This window comes from Podospora anserina, chromosome 7, assembly GCF_000226545.1.
Source record: "Podospora anserina S mat+ genomic DNA chromosome 7, supercontig 1".
NCBI lineage: Eukaryota > Fungi > Ascomycota > Sordariomycetes > Sordariales > Podosporaceae > Podospora > Podospora anserina.
In genome coordinates, this window is record NW_001914854.1 from 2977730 (window position 1) to 2993662 (window position 15933).

Sequence of the window (15933 nt, forward strand, 5' to 3'; positions counted from 1 at the left end):
AAGCCTGCTGCCGTCAGCACCCCGATTACAAAATGTCCACAACAACCCAAACACACTCTCAAAGGCTCCAGGCAGCTTCGCAATCAATCTACCCAGCTTCACCATCACCATACCACCTCAGAAAGAGTCCCACCATGTCGATTGCCCAGACATACTTCCTCGCCCACAAGGCAAGGGCCAAGCTCTCCTCGGAAGCTGCCCGCCCTGATCACAACCTCCGCCTGCTAGTCGGACACGCCAACCTGCTCGACTCCCTCATGCTAGATCTCGCCGACGCCGAGAGGGAACAAGAATCGTGGTTCAACCAATCCGTCCGTGGCGCCACCCAGAGCCCACCACCATCCAACAACCGCCACATCCAATGGGCCGACCACATGGAAGAGCCCCAGCACGACTGGAGAGCCGAGGACGCCGACTCTGATTCCGACGACTCGGACTGCACCTACGACGAGGACGAGGATGACCTCGACTCGGACGAGGACGTTGAGATGGCCGACGCGGTCGTCGCCCTCAGGAGGATACCTTCCCACGCCAGCATGCTCCCACCAAAGGGCTACAACTACCGAGACGAAGAAGAGGAGGACTACGACATGGAAGACGACGATGAGGACTACACCCAGCTCGCCCTCCAGAGAACATCTTCTCACTCTGCACCATCCTCCCCACCCGAGCTCCTCGACGATTCCGACTCCACCACCGACGACGAGTCGTCCATGCCACCATCACCACCAACCACTACGCTACCCGCTTTTGACGACAAGAAGAGCACAACGATACAAAGTGCGACGGGGCACGGGGTCAAGGACGCCTTTTATGAGGAAGGGTTCTATCTCCCGCCAAGAAACCCGGCGAGGATATCGATCTATTAGCCGCCATCTTTTCCTCTCTTGTCATCATTTGCATTGGGTAGGCGTTTTTTTTTTTGGAGGGGAGGGTTCGAGGAGAGACAACAGCTCACTCTACACTTTGATACCACCGGTTTCTTTTGTTTCTTTTCTTGGGTCATTATCACACAGCGAGTGAGGATGAAAATACACAGCGGCATCATTTCTTATATCATCAATTGGCGGAGGGGGAATATATATGGAAAGGAATAAGGAAAGCATGATGCAATGGGAGGAAAGCGGGATGAAATCAATGGGGAAGGAAACAAAACCACACTCATATTATTACTTATTTACTATTCACAAGAGTACTTGCTTCGCTCCCTGAGGGTTGAGTGTGCAAGCTCTATTCAATACCAAAAATAATCCACAACATTTTACAATTGGCTGTTTGCAATCGTGAATTGAATGTGTGTCTCAATTGAGCATGTGTTTCTGGCATACGGTGCCAATGGTAGGGAAGTCCTAACCGAGGATTCGGCATTTTTGGGCAAGTTTTTTTTTGGGTACGAATACTGTGTCTCCAAGACCTCGGCTCTTCGCCTTTTTGGAGAACCACGGGATGTGAGGCTTCAGAGTTAAAGTTCTACACAAGACATGAAGCATGGAACTTTGATATAACAAAAGACATATTTTCTTTTTGGGATTAGCACAATGATTTGAAAGAGTTAGTTTGTAGTGCGCGCGCCGTTTTATTTTTTGGACAGTTCGGAGGAAGGGTTTGGGATTTGGAAACTTTGAAACTTTGGGACCTGGAATTTGGGGGGGGGGGGCCCGTTTGAATGGAAGTGTTAGGTGCACGCCCGAGTGTTGGCGAGGCCCCCGGGGTGGGGTGAAGCCTTGTAGAACTCTTGGGCGGGATTCAGGACTTTGACGTTGACATCAATTTCCAATCGATGTCTTGGCTTGGGTGAGGATTTGTAAATGCGATCTCTATAGCGAAAAAAACTTCTACCAGTTGGGTAGAATGATTTCGAAGCCAACGGTAATATGGGGAGGGGGGGGGGGGTGCTCGTGCTCGCTTCGGTCGGATTGACATAAACAGCAGTGATGAAAAGTCTCTTACGTGGACGCTGGGCTTTGTTTTCCTTTTTTTTCCTTTGGTGTTGGTAGTGAGTGGTGCTGTAAGAATACGATACAGCCAGCTACCAGACGCGGTCGGCCACCGAACTGGTGGTGGATCTGACTGACAAGATGGGACTTTTGCACAGCTGGGCGGGCGAGCGGGTCAGCTTCACAGCCTCTTCTTGTTGCAAACGTCCAATATCATCCGTCAGGCAGCTACTTTTGCACGTTTGCTTCAACCGCCTCACAACATTCCCCGCAAAACTAAAGTTTCAGACAGAGGGAAAAGTATTGTGTGCGTTGTCAAATTTTACATAGCTTGTTGACAATTGGTGAAAACCTATGACGATAGCGGTGAGTGACTGGGAGTTAAGAAACCGGGATGCTCCCCGGAGCGGGGGTGAGAGGAGTTCTCTACACGATGGGGTTCCTGCACGACGATGTGGATGAAAGCAAAAAAAAAAACGTGAATGAGGTGGAGCTGAGATACGGGATGTGGGAAGAAGTGGTTCGGGCTTCCGAGCTTGTCTGCGATGATTTTTCGGGCGGCACTCGGGATTGATGTCCGCGGGTCGCGGCGGCCGGGACGCCCTTTCAAAGGGTCGGGTCTTGTTTCCGTTGTCAGATTGGGAGGGTGATGTGTTTCATACCCTATATAAATACAAACGGATTGCGGCTGATGGGGATCATGATACGGGGGGAGATATCCGGGTCTTTGTTTTGGTGTTTTGATAATGTCGCAGCTTGGCAGCGGTTCCGATTAGGGAAATCACCAACATATGTCAGTGTCAGTCTGATGAGAGCTGAACAGCAACTACCGAGCAAAAAGCAAAAATGTTGAGGCGGTCAAGGTATTAGGTATCGATCAGTGATCTGATCGCAATGCATCATCATCAATTTGTGATCACACCTCCTGAGGGTTGGTTTGCTTCAGTTTAGATTGAAATGGTGCAAACGCATCGCTTTGTTGGCTAGGTATGCTCACCGCACTTGCGCACGTATTTGCTGCTGTGTACATATCTCGATACCTTGACAACGACGCTAAATTTCCCAAAGATCGGGAAAAAGGAAATCAGATCACCCAGAGAGCTGAGTCAGATCTCTTCTTCTTCTTCTTTACGCCGCAGTACGGTATTTCCGTTTTCTGCTCCAGAAACCCCTAATGGCAGGGGTTAGCGAACATCATCGTAGGGCTGGGACTTGGGGAACGTAATCCGTCCAGTTAGAGCCTCCCGTTTCCAAAAGTTTAATTGTCGAACGGGATTCACACTCAACTTGACTGGGGGAGAACGAAAGCCAGCCACAAAAAAGCCACTTTTCCAGAGAGCTGGGTCTGGGATTTTTTGGACCGAAAGGGGGGAATTTCCGAGTATTGTACTGATTGATTGATGTGTGTACCATGGAGAGGGCTGTGCATACCCTACGCGTGACGACAGCGACACACGACAGGACGGAAACGTTGCTTGTCTGGGGAAAAGAGTGCAGTGAATGATGGGCACTGCCCTTGTGGACGACAATGGAGGTTTGAAGATGAAGCAAAAGATTAATTGGAGAGTGGTATCACCACCTGGTCTGGTCTGGCCTCTATCAACATCAGACCTTCGGGATTGGGACAAGTTAATCGCTCAGTATAACGCAGTATCACACAGCCTGCCTGAGGTTGCAGCACCCGGCGGCATATAGCGCAGCCAAAACAAGATCATTTCTCTGTTAAAGATAGAAACCAAAAAATACAATAAATAAAAATGCGGGGGTTTCAATGTTGAAGATGATGGCGGCCAACACTGGAGGCGGCGTTGGCGGCGGCGGCGGCGTGGTGTCTTTCACTGGTGTTTCGATGCCGCGGCGCCGCGATTCGAAAATCGACCCAAACGAAACCGCAACGACGACCCGCTGCCCCAGACTGCCGGGTTCGGCACCTCTTTTTAGGGTTGCGCGGGTAGGGAACGGCAAGGGAACGGTGCTGTAGACGGATCGCATCACCGGCCACACTTTCAGGCCTCACCAGTCAGGGTCAGGTGTGAAACGGTTGCAGGTTCTTCTTGTGTTGGAGGCCATCAGTTGACCGGGTGGAAACAACATTGAAAAGGTATCATCAGCGCAACATGAGCAACCGTGACGACCGTCTACATCGGCCTGTAATTTTCGTATTGAGGGCTTTTGATGTTGATTGTGCCCGTTGGAACTGGTGATCGTCACAACATCACGGCATGGCCTGAATCCGAGGGTGCAAGACGATCAGTTCGTTATATTCGGTGCCGGGCTCTTCCCGGCCTGATGCTCATGATCCTGTTCACTGCGGTGCGACTGATGCCCTCCGATCAGTCAATCACAGCTCTATACAGCAGGTAATCTGTATGAATTTACAGTTCAACAGAAAAGTTCTTTGCATCTTGATATGAGAATTCCCTCTCAGCCCTACATGATGATTACGTGAGGGATCAGGAGCTCGAGAAACTAGGAACCCGTCAAGAACTATGGGGAAGGGAGAAAACTGGACGCCTTGTGTGACTGCGCGAGATGTTACGTTCCCTATGCCTCTGGGCAGAGGCAGTGTTCTCCTGCGTATGCAGGTGCAAAAAGGCGGGAAGGACCATGATGACCTATGGCATGCGCCCAGGCAGCGAGTTGATATCCAAGGCGGTGAAGGACATCAACATCATGACCATGTCTGACACGATGGAGTTCGTGACCGACTGCCCTGTTTGAAGGCTGCAAGGCTCATTTTTATGATTGTCCCAGTTCGTGATGTTTTGGCGATCGGTAAACTGTGGGGGGTGAGACAAGGGACACCCCCCTTTCCTTGAGAGGTCTTGATTCTCATCGGTCAGGCTCACACCTCAATTTGTTGGAGATGCGAAGCCACCGCGGGGTCACCCGGGACATCTGCCGCTCGCTCGCTCCTTGACGATCGGGTACGGGTGCAGCCGGGCAGAGAGGATACGCAGGACAGCAAGGCTCGCGATAGGAACAAGTCGACAAGTCATGGGGAAATAGCGCGAGGGAATTTTCCCATCAGGTTTTCTTTTCGTCTCTGTCTGCGGCACTTTCGGCGTGAGTCAACTGACACCCACCTCCCCGATTCCGTCCGTTGAACGGAGCTTCTTCCGTAACACACACACGGGAAAAGGGTCGTAGTCGATGACATGTGGCTCAGTCATCCACCTCCCTTTCTTCCACACTTCACCGGGCCATCCCGGAGTTTACTGTCGCCCCTGTTTTGTCAGCTTTGACGGGATATGTTTTGATGAAAAATACTGTACTGCTGCAGAGTCCTTGAAATTGCTCATCCCTGCATATCGCTTACTGCCCGGAAGGTTTGTCACCGTGGATTTCTCGGCATCAAAGTACAAATGTAATTAGACATTCTGAGGGACACACACACGCCCTTTTATTTGAAAACGCCCGATATGTCGTTGACTTGGGCCAGTGTAAGTGTTAGTGTAATAAGCGATCCACAGCGGACTAAAAAACCCCACCAAAAATCAACGGGATGATCAATCAACAAAGCGGAGCGAACGGAGATATCTCTCGTCCCCCGCAAAAAAGCTGATCCAGTCACTGTCCATCAGTCCAGTGGGTGAGGTGTGTCAGATAACGAGCGGAGATTATCGATACACCCGACCGCCCGGAGCCAACCCCGACAACGCCGAGTCTCTTTCTCTCTCACAAGGCTGATAGCCCGCGCACAGATCACCACCCCTCGGCCTAGACAAGTCCCGCTTTCGCCGATCGGCAAAACTGTCGTTGCCGAACATCGAAAAGTCTACGTCACTGACGGCCAAATTCCGATCCGACGAGAGCTTCCACGAAACACATTGGTTTTGTGAAATCCTTACAACGGGTGTAATTGTTCTGTTTCATTACGATCTCAGAAATGCAGCCTGTCGTAAGAAGGAGGATAGCAATCGCTGCCGGTAGCCTGCCGAGCACCACCACCACCACCACCACCACTGCAAGGGTTTTTTCATCATCATCCCGGCCAAGTTACTCACCACCACCACTGTCACGACCAAAACAAACACCCCTTTCTCTACCCCGGCAACACCGCCCCTTTTCCACCTCTCCCCTCCTCCGTCAAGAAGCCACCTCCGAAACAACACCGGTAGACAATGGCCTCCCCCACTCAGGCATCTCCCCCCTCCCCTCCAGATCATTAATCTCCCTCTCCGGCCCAGACGCCGCCAAGTTCTTAAGAGGAATCATCACCAACGAGCTCCCCACCACCCCCTCAACCCTAACCTACGCCGCGTTTTTGTCTGCTCAAGGCAGGATCCTAAACGACGTCTTCATCTACCTCGACCCGAGGTTAACCTCCTCACCACCAGATAGCTTCCTCATCGAGGTCTCCACCCTCGAAGCAGCAACGCTAGTCAAGCATTTGAAGCGGTATAAACTCCGCTCTAAATGCGCCATCGCCCTTCTCCCGCAGGAAGAGGCGAGCGTGATTGCTGTTTGGGGGAGTCCGGATTCTATCCCGGCTCAAGGTGAGAGTTTACGCTACTGCCCCGACCCGAGGGTTCCATCCTGGCAAAGGGGTTTAGTTTTGGGGGGTGGGAGTGGATTGGAAGGGGTTCAGATGCAATCGGAGGAGGTCTACACTCTGTTGCGGTACGCGAATGGTGTGGCGGAGGGGCAGGAGGAGATTGTGAGGGATGGGGGTTTGCCTCACGAGTCGAATCTGGATTTGTTGGGGGGGGTTGATTTTAGGAAGGGGTGCTATGTTGGGCAGGAGTTGACTATTAGGACGGAGCATAGGGGGGTGGTGAGGAAGAGAATTTTGCCTGCCATGCTCTATCCTTCCTCTGCGTCCTCCCCACCGACATCACTGCGGTATGAAGAGGGGGATCTTGCGGGGAGGATTCAGGCGGGGAGTAATGTTACGAGAGTGGGCGCGAGGGGGAGACCAGCGGGGAAGTGGCTTGGGGGAAGGGGGAATTTGGGGTTGGTGTTGGGGAGGTTGGAGATGATGACTGATTTGAAGCTGCCGGGGGAGGCGGCGGTGGGGACGGGGATGGGGTTTAAGGAGGGGGATGAGTTTGAGGTTGAGGTTAAGGGGGAGGAAGGGGAGAAGGTGAGGGTCAAGGCTTTTGTCCCGGGGTGGTTGAGGGAGAAGTTGGATGAGAAGATGGAGAAGAAGGGGAGGAGACATTGATGATGATGAAATGTGTATCTTGATTGTGAGATACTTGCACATGTATAATACTGTACAACAAGTCTTGGGCTTATGGAATTGTGCTGCTGCATGATGCCCTAGCATTATAGTCTGATGGGTTAGTACAGTGACGCATGATTATAGATAGGCCTAGCTGGGAACTGCGTCAATGCATTGAAGAGAAAGATCTGTTCTGGGTATCATGAGCAAAACGTCTAGAAAATCTAACAACGGGGTGCAAAATCTACGAAGCAGCGGCTGCCTTCGCCTCCTCCTCTCTCCTTCTCTTCTCCTCATCCTTCTTCGCCTGTGCAGCCCTCAGTCTCGCCATAGTAGAAGCAAACTTGTTCCCCGGCTGCCCCGTCGCCCCAGCATCACTATTCGCATCTGTCGCACTTGTCGTTGTCGTCGTCGTCGTCGTCGCCGCAGCCGAGACCTTGTCACCACGGTCAGCCATATCCTTTTCTTTCCTGATGGTGTCAGAAGGGAGTGATGATGATGTTGCCTGGTCCTCATTCTTGGTCTCCTCCTTCCTCTTGGCCTTTTTCTTCTCCGCCTTTAACCTCTGCTTCTCGGCCAGTCTCCTCTCCACCTCGGCAATCTCCCCATCATAATCCTTTTCCTCCGCCTTCTCCTCCTGCTTTTGCTGTTGTTGTTCCGCCTCCTCCCTCTCCCTAACAGCCCCCTTTCCCGCTTCCTTCGGCCTCCTCCCTTATCCGTCTCAACTCCTCCATTTTCCGCCTCCCCCCGGGCAGCCATATCCCTAACCTTGTCCCTCCCGCCATCCCCCTCCCCATCCGTCTTCTGCCGTTTCGCCTCCTCCTCCCTACGCTCCAGCTCCTCAACCAACTGCCTCCTCTTCGCGCCCATCTGCTCCCTCTGTCGTTTCTTTTCAAGAACGGCTTTCATCCCATTGTTGTAGACTTCTTTGGCCTCAGGGTTGAGGAGGACATCCCTCGTGCGCTCCAGCCGCTCGTACAACGCGGGGTCGTAGTTGTCGCCCGCCTTGTCGGGGTGCGCGGTTAGGGCTTTTTTGCGAAAGGCGCGGCGGACGTCCTGGTCGGTGGCTGTGGCGTCGAGGGAGAGGAGGGCGTAGAGGTCGTCGGAGCGGGAGGCGGATTCGCGGGCGAAGAGGAGGAGGTCTTGGTCTGCCATTTTTTGTTCTGTTTTGGGGGTTGGATTTGTTGGTGGGGAGAGTTGCAGGGTTGGGAAAGAGAGAGAGTGGTGTTTTGTGTCGGGTGTGTGTGTGTGTCGTTTCCTTTTCTTCTTTTTTTTTTTTTTTTTTTTTGCGCTGGGGAGAAAATGTGATGCAATGCGAATGAATGAATGAGGACGTCGAGGTGCTTTGCGCGCTTGTGTGGTTGGGTCGGTTATATGGGATGTTTTAAATGCGTCACGCTAAGCCTGAATCGGACAACTGAACGCCTAACACATTGTTCGTGGACAAAAAACTGCCAGTGAGATAACATGTTGATTTATACCTTTTTTGCAACGAAAACAGGCCTCGAAAGATAGTCAATAAGGCCTTCAAAGATATTCAAGAGGTCTATCAACTTTCTTTCAAAGTATGGTTTATCTAGGTGTACAAAGCTCAGATGAATCCTACCAGCCTCTGATTAGAGAGCCGAGTTCGTTCACGCTCGACCGTGGGGAGGTCTCCGTTTGGAAGCGCGAGGGCTATTCCGGGGAGGACCCCTTGCGGTAGACTCTCGTCTGCTTGTGTGTGGTTTGCATGCTGGGATGATATTTAAATTGATTTGCTTGCGATCAAGACATCAACCAAGTAGGTACAATATCTGGGTCACATCATGTAAAAGCAAGTAATACAGAATAATGCCACCCTCAAAACACATCTATCATTTACAACGTGAAACTCTTTCAATTCTCCTCCCTATCCCTACAAAGTAAACTCCTCATCCCTCAAACGCCCCTGTTCAATCCAATTAATAATCCCACATTCCATAATCCCAACAAAACTCCCTATCCCATCAGACATTCATCATCTATCCTTTCCCATGCCTTGTAGTAATCATATGCTTCAAAACGCCCACTGTTTCAACGCCCCCCAATTCTTAATCATCCAAATACTCTCGACAGTTTACCCAACCAACCTACTCCTTCCAGACATAAACAGGCACCCCATAAACAACCACTCCCGCCGCAGTCACATATCGGAACCTACACCCCCCTTCCCTCGCCTCCGCTACCGCCTCTACCAAACTCCTCTTCTTATCCCCTCTGGCTCTCTTCCCCTTGCCTGTATCCCGCCCCTTGCCATCATCCTCCACCGCGCCCTTGGGCAAGACACCCCAGGTCTCCAGCATCCGGCCGGCAAACCGATCAATGTCTCTGTCTGTCACATCCCAGAGCGTCCCCACCACCGCTGGGCTGCCAGAGAGCATGTAATTCCACGCTGGACCAGAGGGTTCAAACTCTCCAGCTTCTGTCAGGGCCGCACTGGAACAACCCATGAGCAGAACAGCAGCCTTGCACCGATCAAGACGACGAATGGTCCTGCCACGGATATACTGCGCTCCAGACCCGTGCCCAAAATACAGCAACAAGTCCTTCTCCGCCAAAAACCTCTCAAACTCAGGCTCCGTCGGAGGTCTCGAAATGATGCTCTCAAACGATGAAAGATTCTCCTCGAGTGCCGGCCCAAAAGTCTTTTGCGTAGCCGCCAAATCCCCCGACGGATTCAAAATGTACGCCCCCTTCCCCTTCCCCTTCCCAAAATCAACATGATGCCCCTCCACATCCAACAACCCCCCCCCCCCCTCGCCCACCGGCGGCTCGCTCAACCTCTGCTCCAAAATCAACCTCCTCAAACAAGCCAAACTCGGCATCCGACTAATCGCCAACCCCTGCATGCAAGGCAGCGACTCCCAAGGCAAAAACATGCAGCGCCTTATCCAGCAACAAGACCGTATGAATCCCCGTCTCCTCCTCCCCCCCCCTGCTACTCCTACTCCTCCCCTCATTCACAGCCGAATGATACCCCATCAGCGCATCAAACGTCTCCACCACCATCGAGTCAAAATCGATCTCGTCGTACGCGTTCCTCTCGCCGTGAAACTGCAAAATGTCCACGACAAAGTACAGCAGATCGGTGAGCTCGTCGTCAAAGTCCGTGCCCGGCCTCGTCGCATCCCCCAACCCGATAAACAGCTCGAGGATGTTCAGGTCCAGCTGCACCTTTTGACCAGCAGCAGCAGCCTTGGTCTTTTTTCCTCTCACCTGTCTTCGCGAGGGGAGGTGTTTATCCATCATGGCCAAAAAGCTCTTCTGAAACCTGGCCAACAGATCCGCCCTCCGACAGTGCTGCGAAAAGATGCCCCTGAACCCCCCGAGCCAAATCTGCTCGATGTTCTCCAGCAACTCCTTCAGCCTCTCATCCAGCGCCTCTCTCGCATTCCACCACTCCGTTTTCGCGCCCTTTTGATTCATATCCTTTGCGCTGTGGCAAGTAGCATTAATCTCCTTGATGATATCCAACAACTCAGACCTTCCCTGCTGAAAGTTGAACACGTCGCTATCCGCATCTCGTGACGTCGCGCGTTCAAGCGGTAACCGGATAACAAACGGGTTCTGCCCAGCCTGAAGCTTGGTGATGCACAAGTCCTGATTCCCCTCGCTAAGCGCAATCGAGATGACGTTCCAGTTCTTGGGGACAATGTCAATGTAGTCCCTCTGAACCTTGTGCAAGTCCAGCGTGAATCCCAGACTTGATCTCCGGGAGGTGACAGACTGCAACGCGGGCGGCCACTCGGTGCCGTCATGTCTGGGCGCGTGCTTCTCTTGAATCATCGCCTTTCTCTCCCTTCTCCAGATCAGATTCCTCGCCAGCTCGACAGAGTAAGATGTTTGAGCAGAGTGAATCGTCGCCTTGGTTCTCGAGGAGGAAGTAGCAGTGAGGAACAACCCAACATGCTGCAACATGCCAGAAATCTTGTGGATCAACGCCGAGTCCCCGCTCTTGGACGCGACAGAATGAGCCTCGAGCAGATAATCATGTGCTTCTCTCAGGTTGTCGACGTAGACACCTTGTGACAGGTCCTTTGCACCCTCGCCCTTGCCAGCAGCCCTCGCACCCTTCTTAGGTGACGTAGCTGCCTTCATGGGCGAGGCTTGCACTGAAGAGAGCCTCTCCATGCCCGATAGCGCCGGGAATGAAATGGTGGAATCTTGAATGACGGAAAAGACCGGATCCTGAGCCATCTGCTCCATGCTCATACCTAACAAGCACGACGCCATAGCCAGCTGCCGCGTAGGTAACAGGTCAGAAGACTTGACCGTCGTAGCAGAAGCAGCCTCACTCAAAATACTCTGAGCCCCAGCCCACTCCTTTTGCTTGAGCATCAGCACCGCTTTCTGGACGAGAATGGAAGCCCGAAGTTTCGCAAGTTGCGCATCCTCCACAACTACCACGGGTTCAGGAGCAGGAGCTGCGGCCTTAACAACCGGCTTCGCCTTCGTAGCAGCCGCCCTCGCCCCAGCAGCCCCCGTCTTCCGAACAGGCTTCTTCACCCCCCCACCACCAACCACCTTCCTCCCCCCTACCCCTCCCCTCGCTGTCGTCCCCTTGCTCCCCTCCTCAATCTTCAACTTCTTCATCCCCTCCTCCACGTCCTCCACCCCCTTATCCTTCACCAACCCCTTCACAATCCCCTCCGCCCTCTCCAGCAACCAACCCCCCCCCTTCAAATTCCCCACCCCAACACAAATCTCTGACAACCTAACCGCCAACTCGGCCGCCCCAAACCAGTTCCCCCCTCCAGCAACCTCCGTAAACAACCCCGTCGCCTTCCCCAACATCTCCCCCGCCTTCTCAATCCCCCCCGACCTCCAAGAAACCTCCCCCATCCACCCCGCCACCGCACAGTTGTAAAACTCGCTGTCTACCTGCTCCGCAATCTTCCCCGCTTGCTCAGCATAGTACATCGTCTCCTGAAACAAGCCCAAGTGAGCGTACACGAAAGAGAGTCTCATCGTGTTCCGAAACAAGCCATGAAACATTTTCCAAAAGGCCGGTCCAGAAGCAGCAACAGGCAGGTGTTGGGTTGCGGTAGCGAGGGACAGGTCGGTTTGATCGGGGGAAGAGGAGGAGGAGGAGGTGATAGAAGAAGCGACGAGCTGGGCTTCCAACTTTACCCACTCCGCCATGATCGCCCTGACGCTTTCTCTAGAGTACACCAGCGCGTGGTGGGAGTCGCCTTTTTCTTGGGCGAGGATCGAATGCAGATAAAACGCATAGGCGACGAGTTGTTTTTTCTGGAGGCGGGTGTATGTGCTGGTAGAGGAAGTGGTGTAGGCTGTCCGGGCGGAGGCGAGGTGCTCTTCCGCTTGTTGAAAGTCGCCCAAGGCAACAGCGTGCTCAGCGCAGGCGAGGTAAAACGCGGCGGTGGTGTCCCCCGAGGCTTGCGGGCCGAGGTGTTGACGGGCCTTGGTGAAGAGCTGCTCTGCTTTTGTGGACCGGCCTAGGTTGGTGTATTGCATGGCCAGGGCAGAGTTGTGCTGAATCAGCTCTTCGGCTTTGGAGCCTTGGGTAGCGGCTACCTGGGAGATGTCTGTGACGAGCTCGAGTACGGAGGCGAGCATCTCGTCTTTGCCTTTCATCCGGAGGAAGTCCGCGATAGACTGGAGATAGTCGAGAAGACCGGCAACATCGTCCACTTGCTTCTCCAGGGCGGCCTTGTCCTGGCATGACTTGATGATGCCCTGCCAGACAACCACGCTCTCCCGAAGGGCGCCTGCATTCTTGTATCCGTCCACTGCCGCAGCCAGACTCCCAAAGAGAGCTTTCATGTGCTGCAGATACCCAACCAGGCCTGTGTCCTCGCCCAAATCCTCCACCTGCGAGGCGTCTTTCGCAACCGCGAGGAGTTCCTCTGCCTTATCGAGCTTCCCCAGAGCAGCACAGAGCAGACTCAGCAGCACCCTAAGCCGTCGGATCGGGTACCTCGTGGGGATGTATATCCTCAACAGCTGATCAACACAGGGGTGCTCGAGCGTGACATCTGTGTAACTGCTTCCTGCTCTCAGCAAGACATACCTCAGTCTGTGCTCCAAAGCAGCCGCCCGTTCAGCCTCGGATAAATCGACAGTCCAATCCATCCAGACCTGCTCCATCTGCGCGATGGCCACCAGGGCCCGTGACAGCGCCTCGGTTTTTTCATCACGCTCCCAGACCGCCACCGGTGATTGTGTAGCCAGCCCCTTGGCAACCGTAGCGAGCACCCCATCCTCAAGCAAACTCGTCCTGATGGCAAAGAGCGCACTGATCGCCTCCTCTCCCCTGCCCAACCTCTTTGCCAACTCACTCTGCCTCTCCAACTTCAGAATCAACTGCGCCTTCTCCTTCTCCTTCCCACTCCGATACTTGACACAATCCACCGACCTCCTCAGCGCCCTCAACGGACTCGGGTCCTTGGGATCCGCGATCGTCTGCCGGAGCGCATTATACTGCAGGTAGTAAAAATGCGATATCTTGACATACATCGAACTCCCTTCTCCTCCACCGTTACTACTCCCCGTATACTCCAACAACGTGACACAATCCCCCAAAACACTATCCGTCACCTCCCACGCCATCCTCCCCTCCTCCAACCTAACCTTGACCACCAAAAAAGCCGACTCCAGATTCTGCTGCAAACTCCCCTGCAGCAGTTGTCGTCGTTGCTCATACCTCAAATAATCCTTCGTGCTGCCTTTAGGTCCAGGCGGCTTCCCCAACCACCTCAAACAAAACCTCGGCGTCTGCAACACCAACATCTCCAACTGGTCCCTCGTCCCCTTTTGCAGTGACGAAACCTCACTCTTCCTCTCCACCACCAGCACCGAAATCGCCGCCTTCCTCGCCTGCACCACATTCCCCAGCAGCTCATCCAACTCGCTCATATCCCCCCTCAACGGCCCCATCATCCCCGCCACAACCTCCCCAATCAGCCCATCATCATGCAAATACTTTGTCCTATCCTTCAGCTGGCACCCCAACAACTGCGCAGCAACAGACACCTTCTTCACAACCGACTCGGCTGACCCTTCCCCCCCAATCATATCCCTCAACCTAACCCCCCACCCCACCGCCTCCTTCACCAATCCCCCCTCCTTCGCAAGCGTAGCCAAAGTCTGATAAATCATCGCAAGCGGCATCCTCGATCCCACCTTCGGCTTGAGATTCAGCCCCCTCACCCGGCTATCAACCCTCTCCCAGGCCCCCACAACAACCTTATAACTCGTCTTCGCATCGGCCGCTGTCCTCCTTATAAACGCGCCCAAAAATCTCGACAACGGCACCATCACCTCCTTTTCGACATCCCCCCGATGCTTCACCATCTCCCACCATTGCAACCTCATCTCCAGCCCCAAAACCTGCAGCTCCAGCGCTGTGCCGGGGGAGACACTCAGCCTCTGCTCCGTAGCAACCCCATCATCCTTACCCGACACACTCGGGCAAAGCGCCAGCAGACACTGAGCCGCAGTCTCCATCTGCCTTCCCAGTTTCCCCTTGTCCGCCCCCTTTTCCGCGGCAGCCTGCAGCAGCAACCTGACTGGGGAACAAGTCTTGTCATATCCCAAATGCGTCACCACCGCCTCTATCGCAGAGGGCTTCTTCCCCAGCCCCAACACCCTCAACGCCTGGATCTGCGTCGTGACGGCCAGCAGCAGCGCCGGACCGGACAGCTTGACAGAGCCGAAGTCAAAAATCTCGGAAAACGCCTCCGCCGTGGTTTTCGGCTCTGTCACTGGCGCCTTCTTCTCATTCCCCGACAAAGTCTCCAATCTCCTCTTCAGGGTTCTCAGTTCCCGAATAGCCTGCTCGTGCAAACCAAGTGTGATCAACCTGCTCACCAGAGCAGAAATCCCACTCTCGAGCTGGAGCTCCGGCAGCGTGACCTTTCCCGCGGTGACAATCTGCCTCAATGTACTCAGCGCAACGCGCGCGCATTCGACTAGCGATAACAAATTCGGGGAAGAACCCAACAGGCTCGGCTTGGAAGGTGATCGTACATGTCGGGGGACAGAAGGGGACGTCGACTGCCGATTCAACGGGCGGGGTTGGAGGGGTGAGATCGGCGCTGAGCTCGTTCGTCGTAACGTCTGCCTTGTCGTCGCGGTTTTGACTAATGACGGCGACGGCGGGGGGTCTTCTGTTGCGGGGGTGACAGTAGATGAAGCTTTGGCTGCTTCCGACAGGGCTTTCAGCGCGGCGTTGATGACCTGCGTCGCGAGGGTGGCTTTGTCACGGCTTGAGAGACCGCCGGCGGTATCTACTGGGGGGGTTGCGGCGGGAGTCTTGCCCCGGCGGGAGGGTGCTCGGGATACATTTGAGGTAGCAGTATTAGCCCGCGATCGAGCAGTCGCGGCGCGGGAGGTTGTTCGTGACGGTGGCTCGTCCACTGCAGGTGTGCTGCTGCTGCTGCTGCTCTCTTCTTTTGGGAGGAGTAAACTCTTCAACAACGCAGACGTCGCGGGGGTGCACGTCGCGACCGAGGCAACAGCGCTGCGGACGGCGGCAGCAGCCGTTTGACTGGTGGTGGCGTTGTTGTTGTTTGTATCCATTACGAAGGGAAAAAAGAGAAAATGTCTGCTTGTTGCTGTCGATTTACAAACGAGTTTCTGATTTCCTAATCATATCATTTCTAATCGCAATTGTCGCAAAACAGCCAAAAGCGAGGTCGCAATTCGTTAAAACATCTGTCTCCTCTAAACAAACGACCAAAAAGATGGTGGGAGGAGAGGAAAAGAAAGTTGTTGACGTCGATACGAAGTGATGGAGTTATCAAGACAAGAAGACAAGGATGTTGTCGAAGAAGTGGGTGGGCGAGT

General features: G+C 53.8%; 4 protein-coding genes across 4 annotated transcripts; 2 read left to right on the forward strand and 2 right to left on the reverse strand.

Moving 5' to 3' along the window:
* Window positions 1–32: 32 nt before the first annotated feature.
* On the forward strand, window positions 33–869 carry PODANS_7_10380 (uncharacterized protein; the record flags this gene model as incomplete). The annotated part of the gene is made up of 1 exon (XM_001908370.1): window positions 33–869. The coding sequence occupies one exon, from the start codon at window positions 33–35 to the stop codon at window positions 867–869; it is 837 nt and encodes a 278-aa protein (XP_001908405.1).
* Window positions 870–5826: 4957 nt separating this feature from the next.
* PODANS_7_10390 (uncharacterized protein) lies at window positions 5827–7104 on the forward strand (the record flags this gene model as incomplete). The annotated part of the gene is made up of 1 exon (XM_001908371.1): window positions 5827–7104. One exon carries the CDS (start codon window positions 5827–5829, stop codon window positions 7102–7104), a length of 1278 nt encoding a protein of 425 aa, XP_001908406.1.
* A 558-nt stretch (window positions 7105–7662) lies between these two features.
* On the reverse strand, window positions 7663–8259 carry PODANS_7_10400 (uncharacterized protein; the record flags this gene model as incomplete). Its single annotated transcript, XM_001908372.1, has 1 exon — window positions 7663–8259. One exon carries the CDS (start codon window positions 8257–8259, stop codon window positions 7663–7665), a length of 597 nt encoding a protein of 198 aa, XP_001908407.1.
* A 956-nt stretch (window positions 8260–9215) lies between these two features.
* Window positions 9216–15666, reverse strand: PODANS_7_10410 (uncharacterized protein; the record flags this gene model as incomplete). The annotated part of the gene is made up of 2 exons (XM_001908373.1): window positions 9216–10080; window positions 10160–15666. 2 exons carry the CDS (start codon window positions 15664–15666, stop codon window positions 9216–9218), a joined length of 6372 nt encoding a protein of 2123 aa, XP_001908408.1.
* Between the last annotated feature and the right edge of the window lie 267 nt (window positions 15667–15933).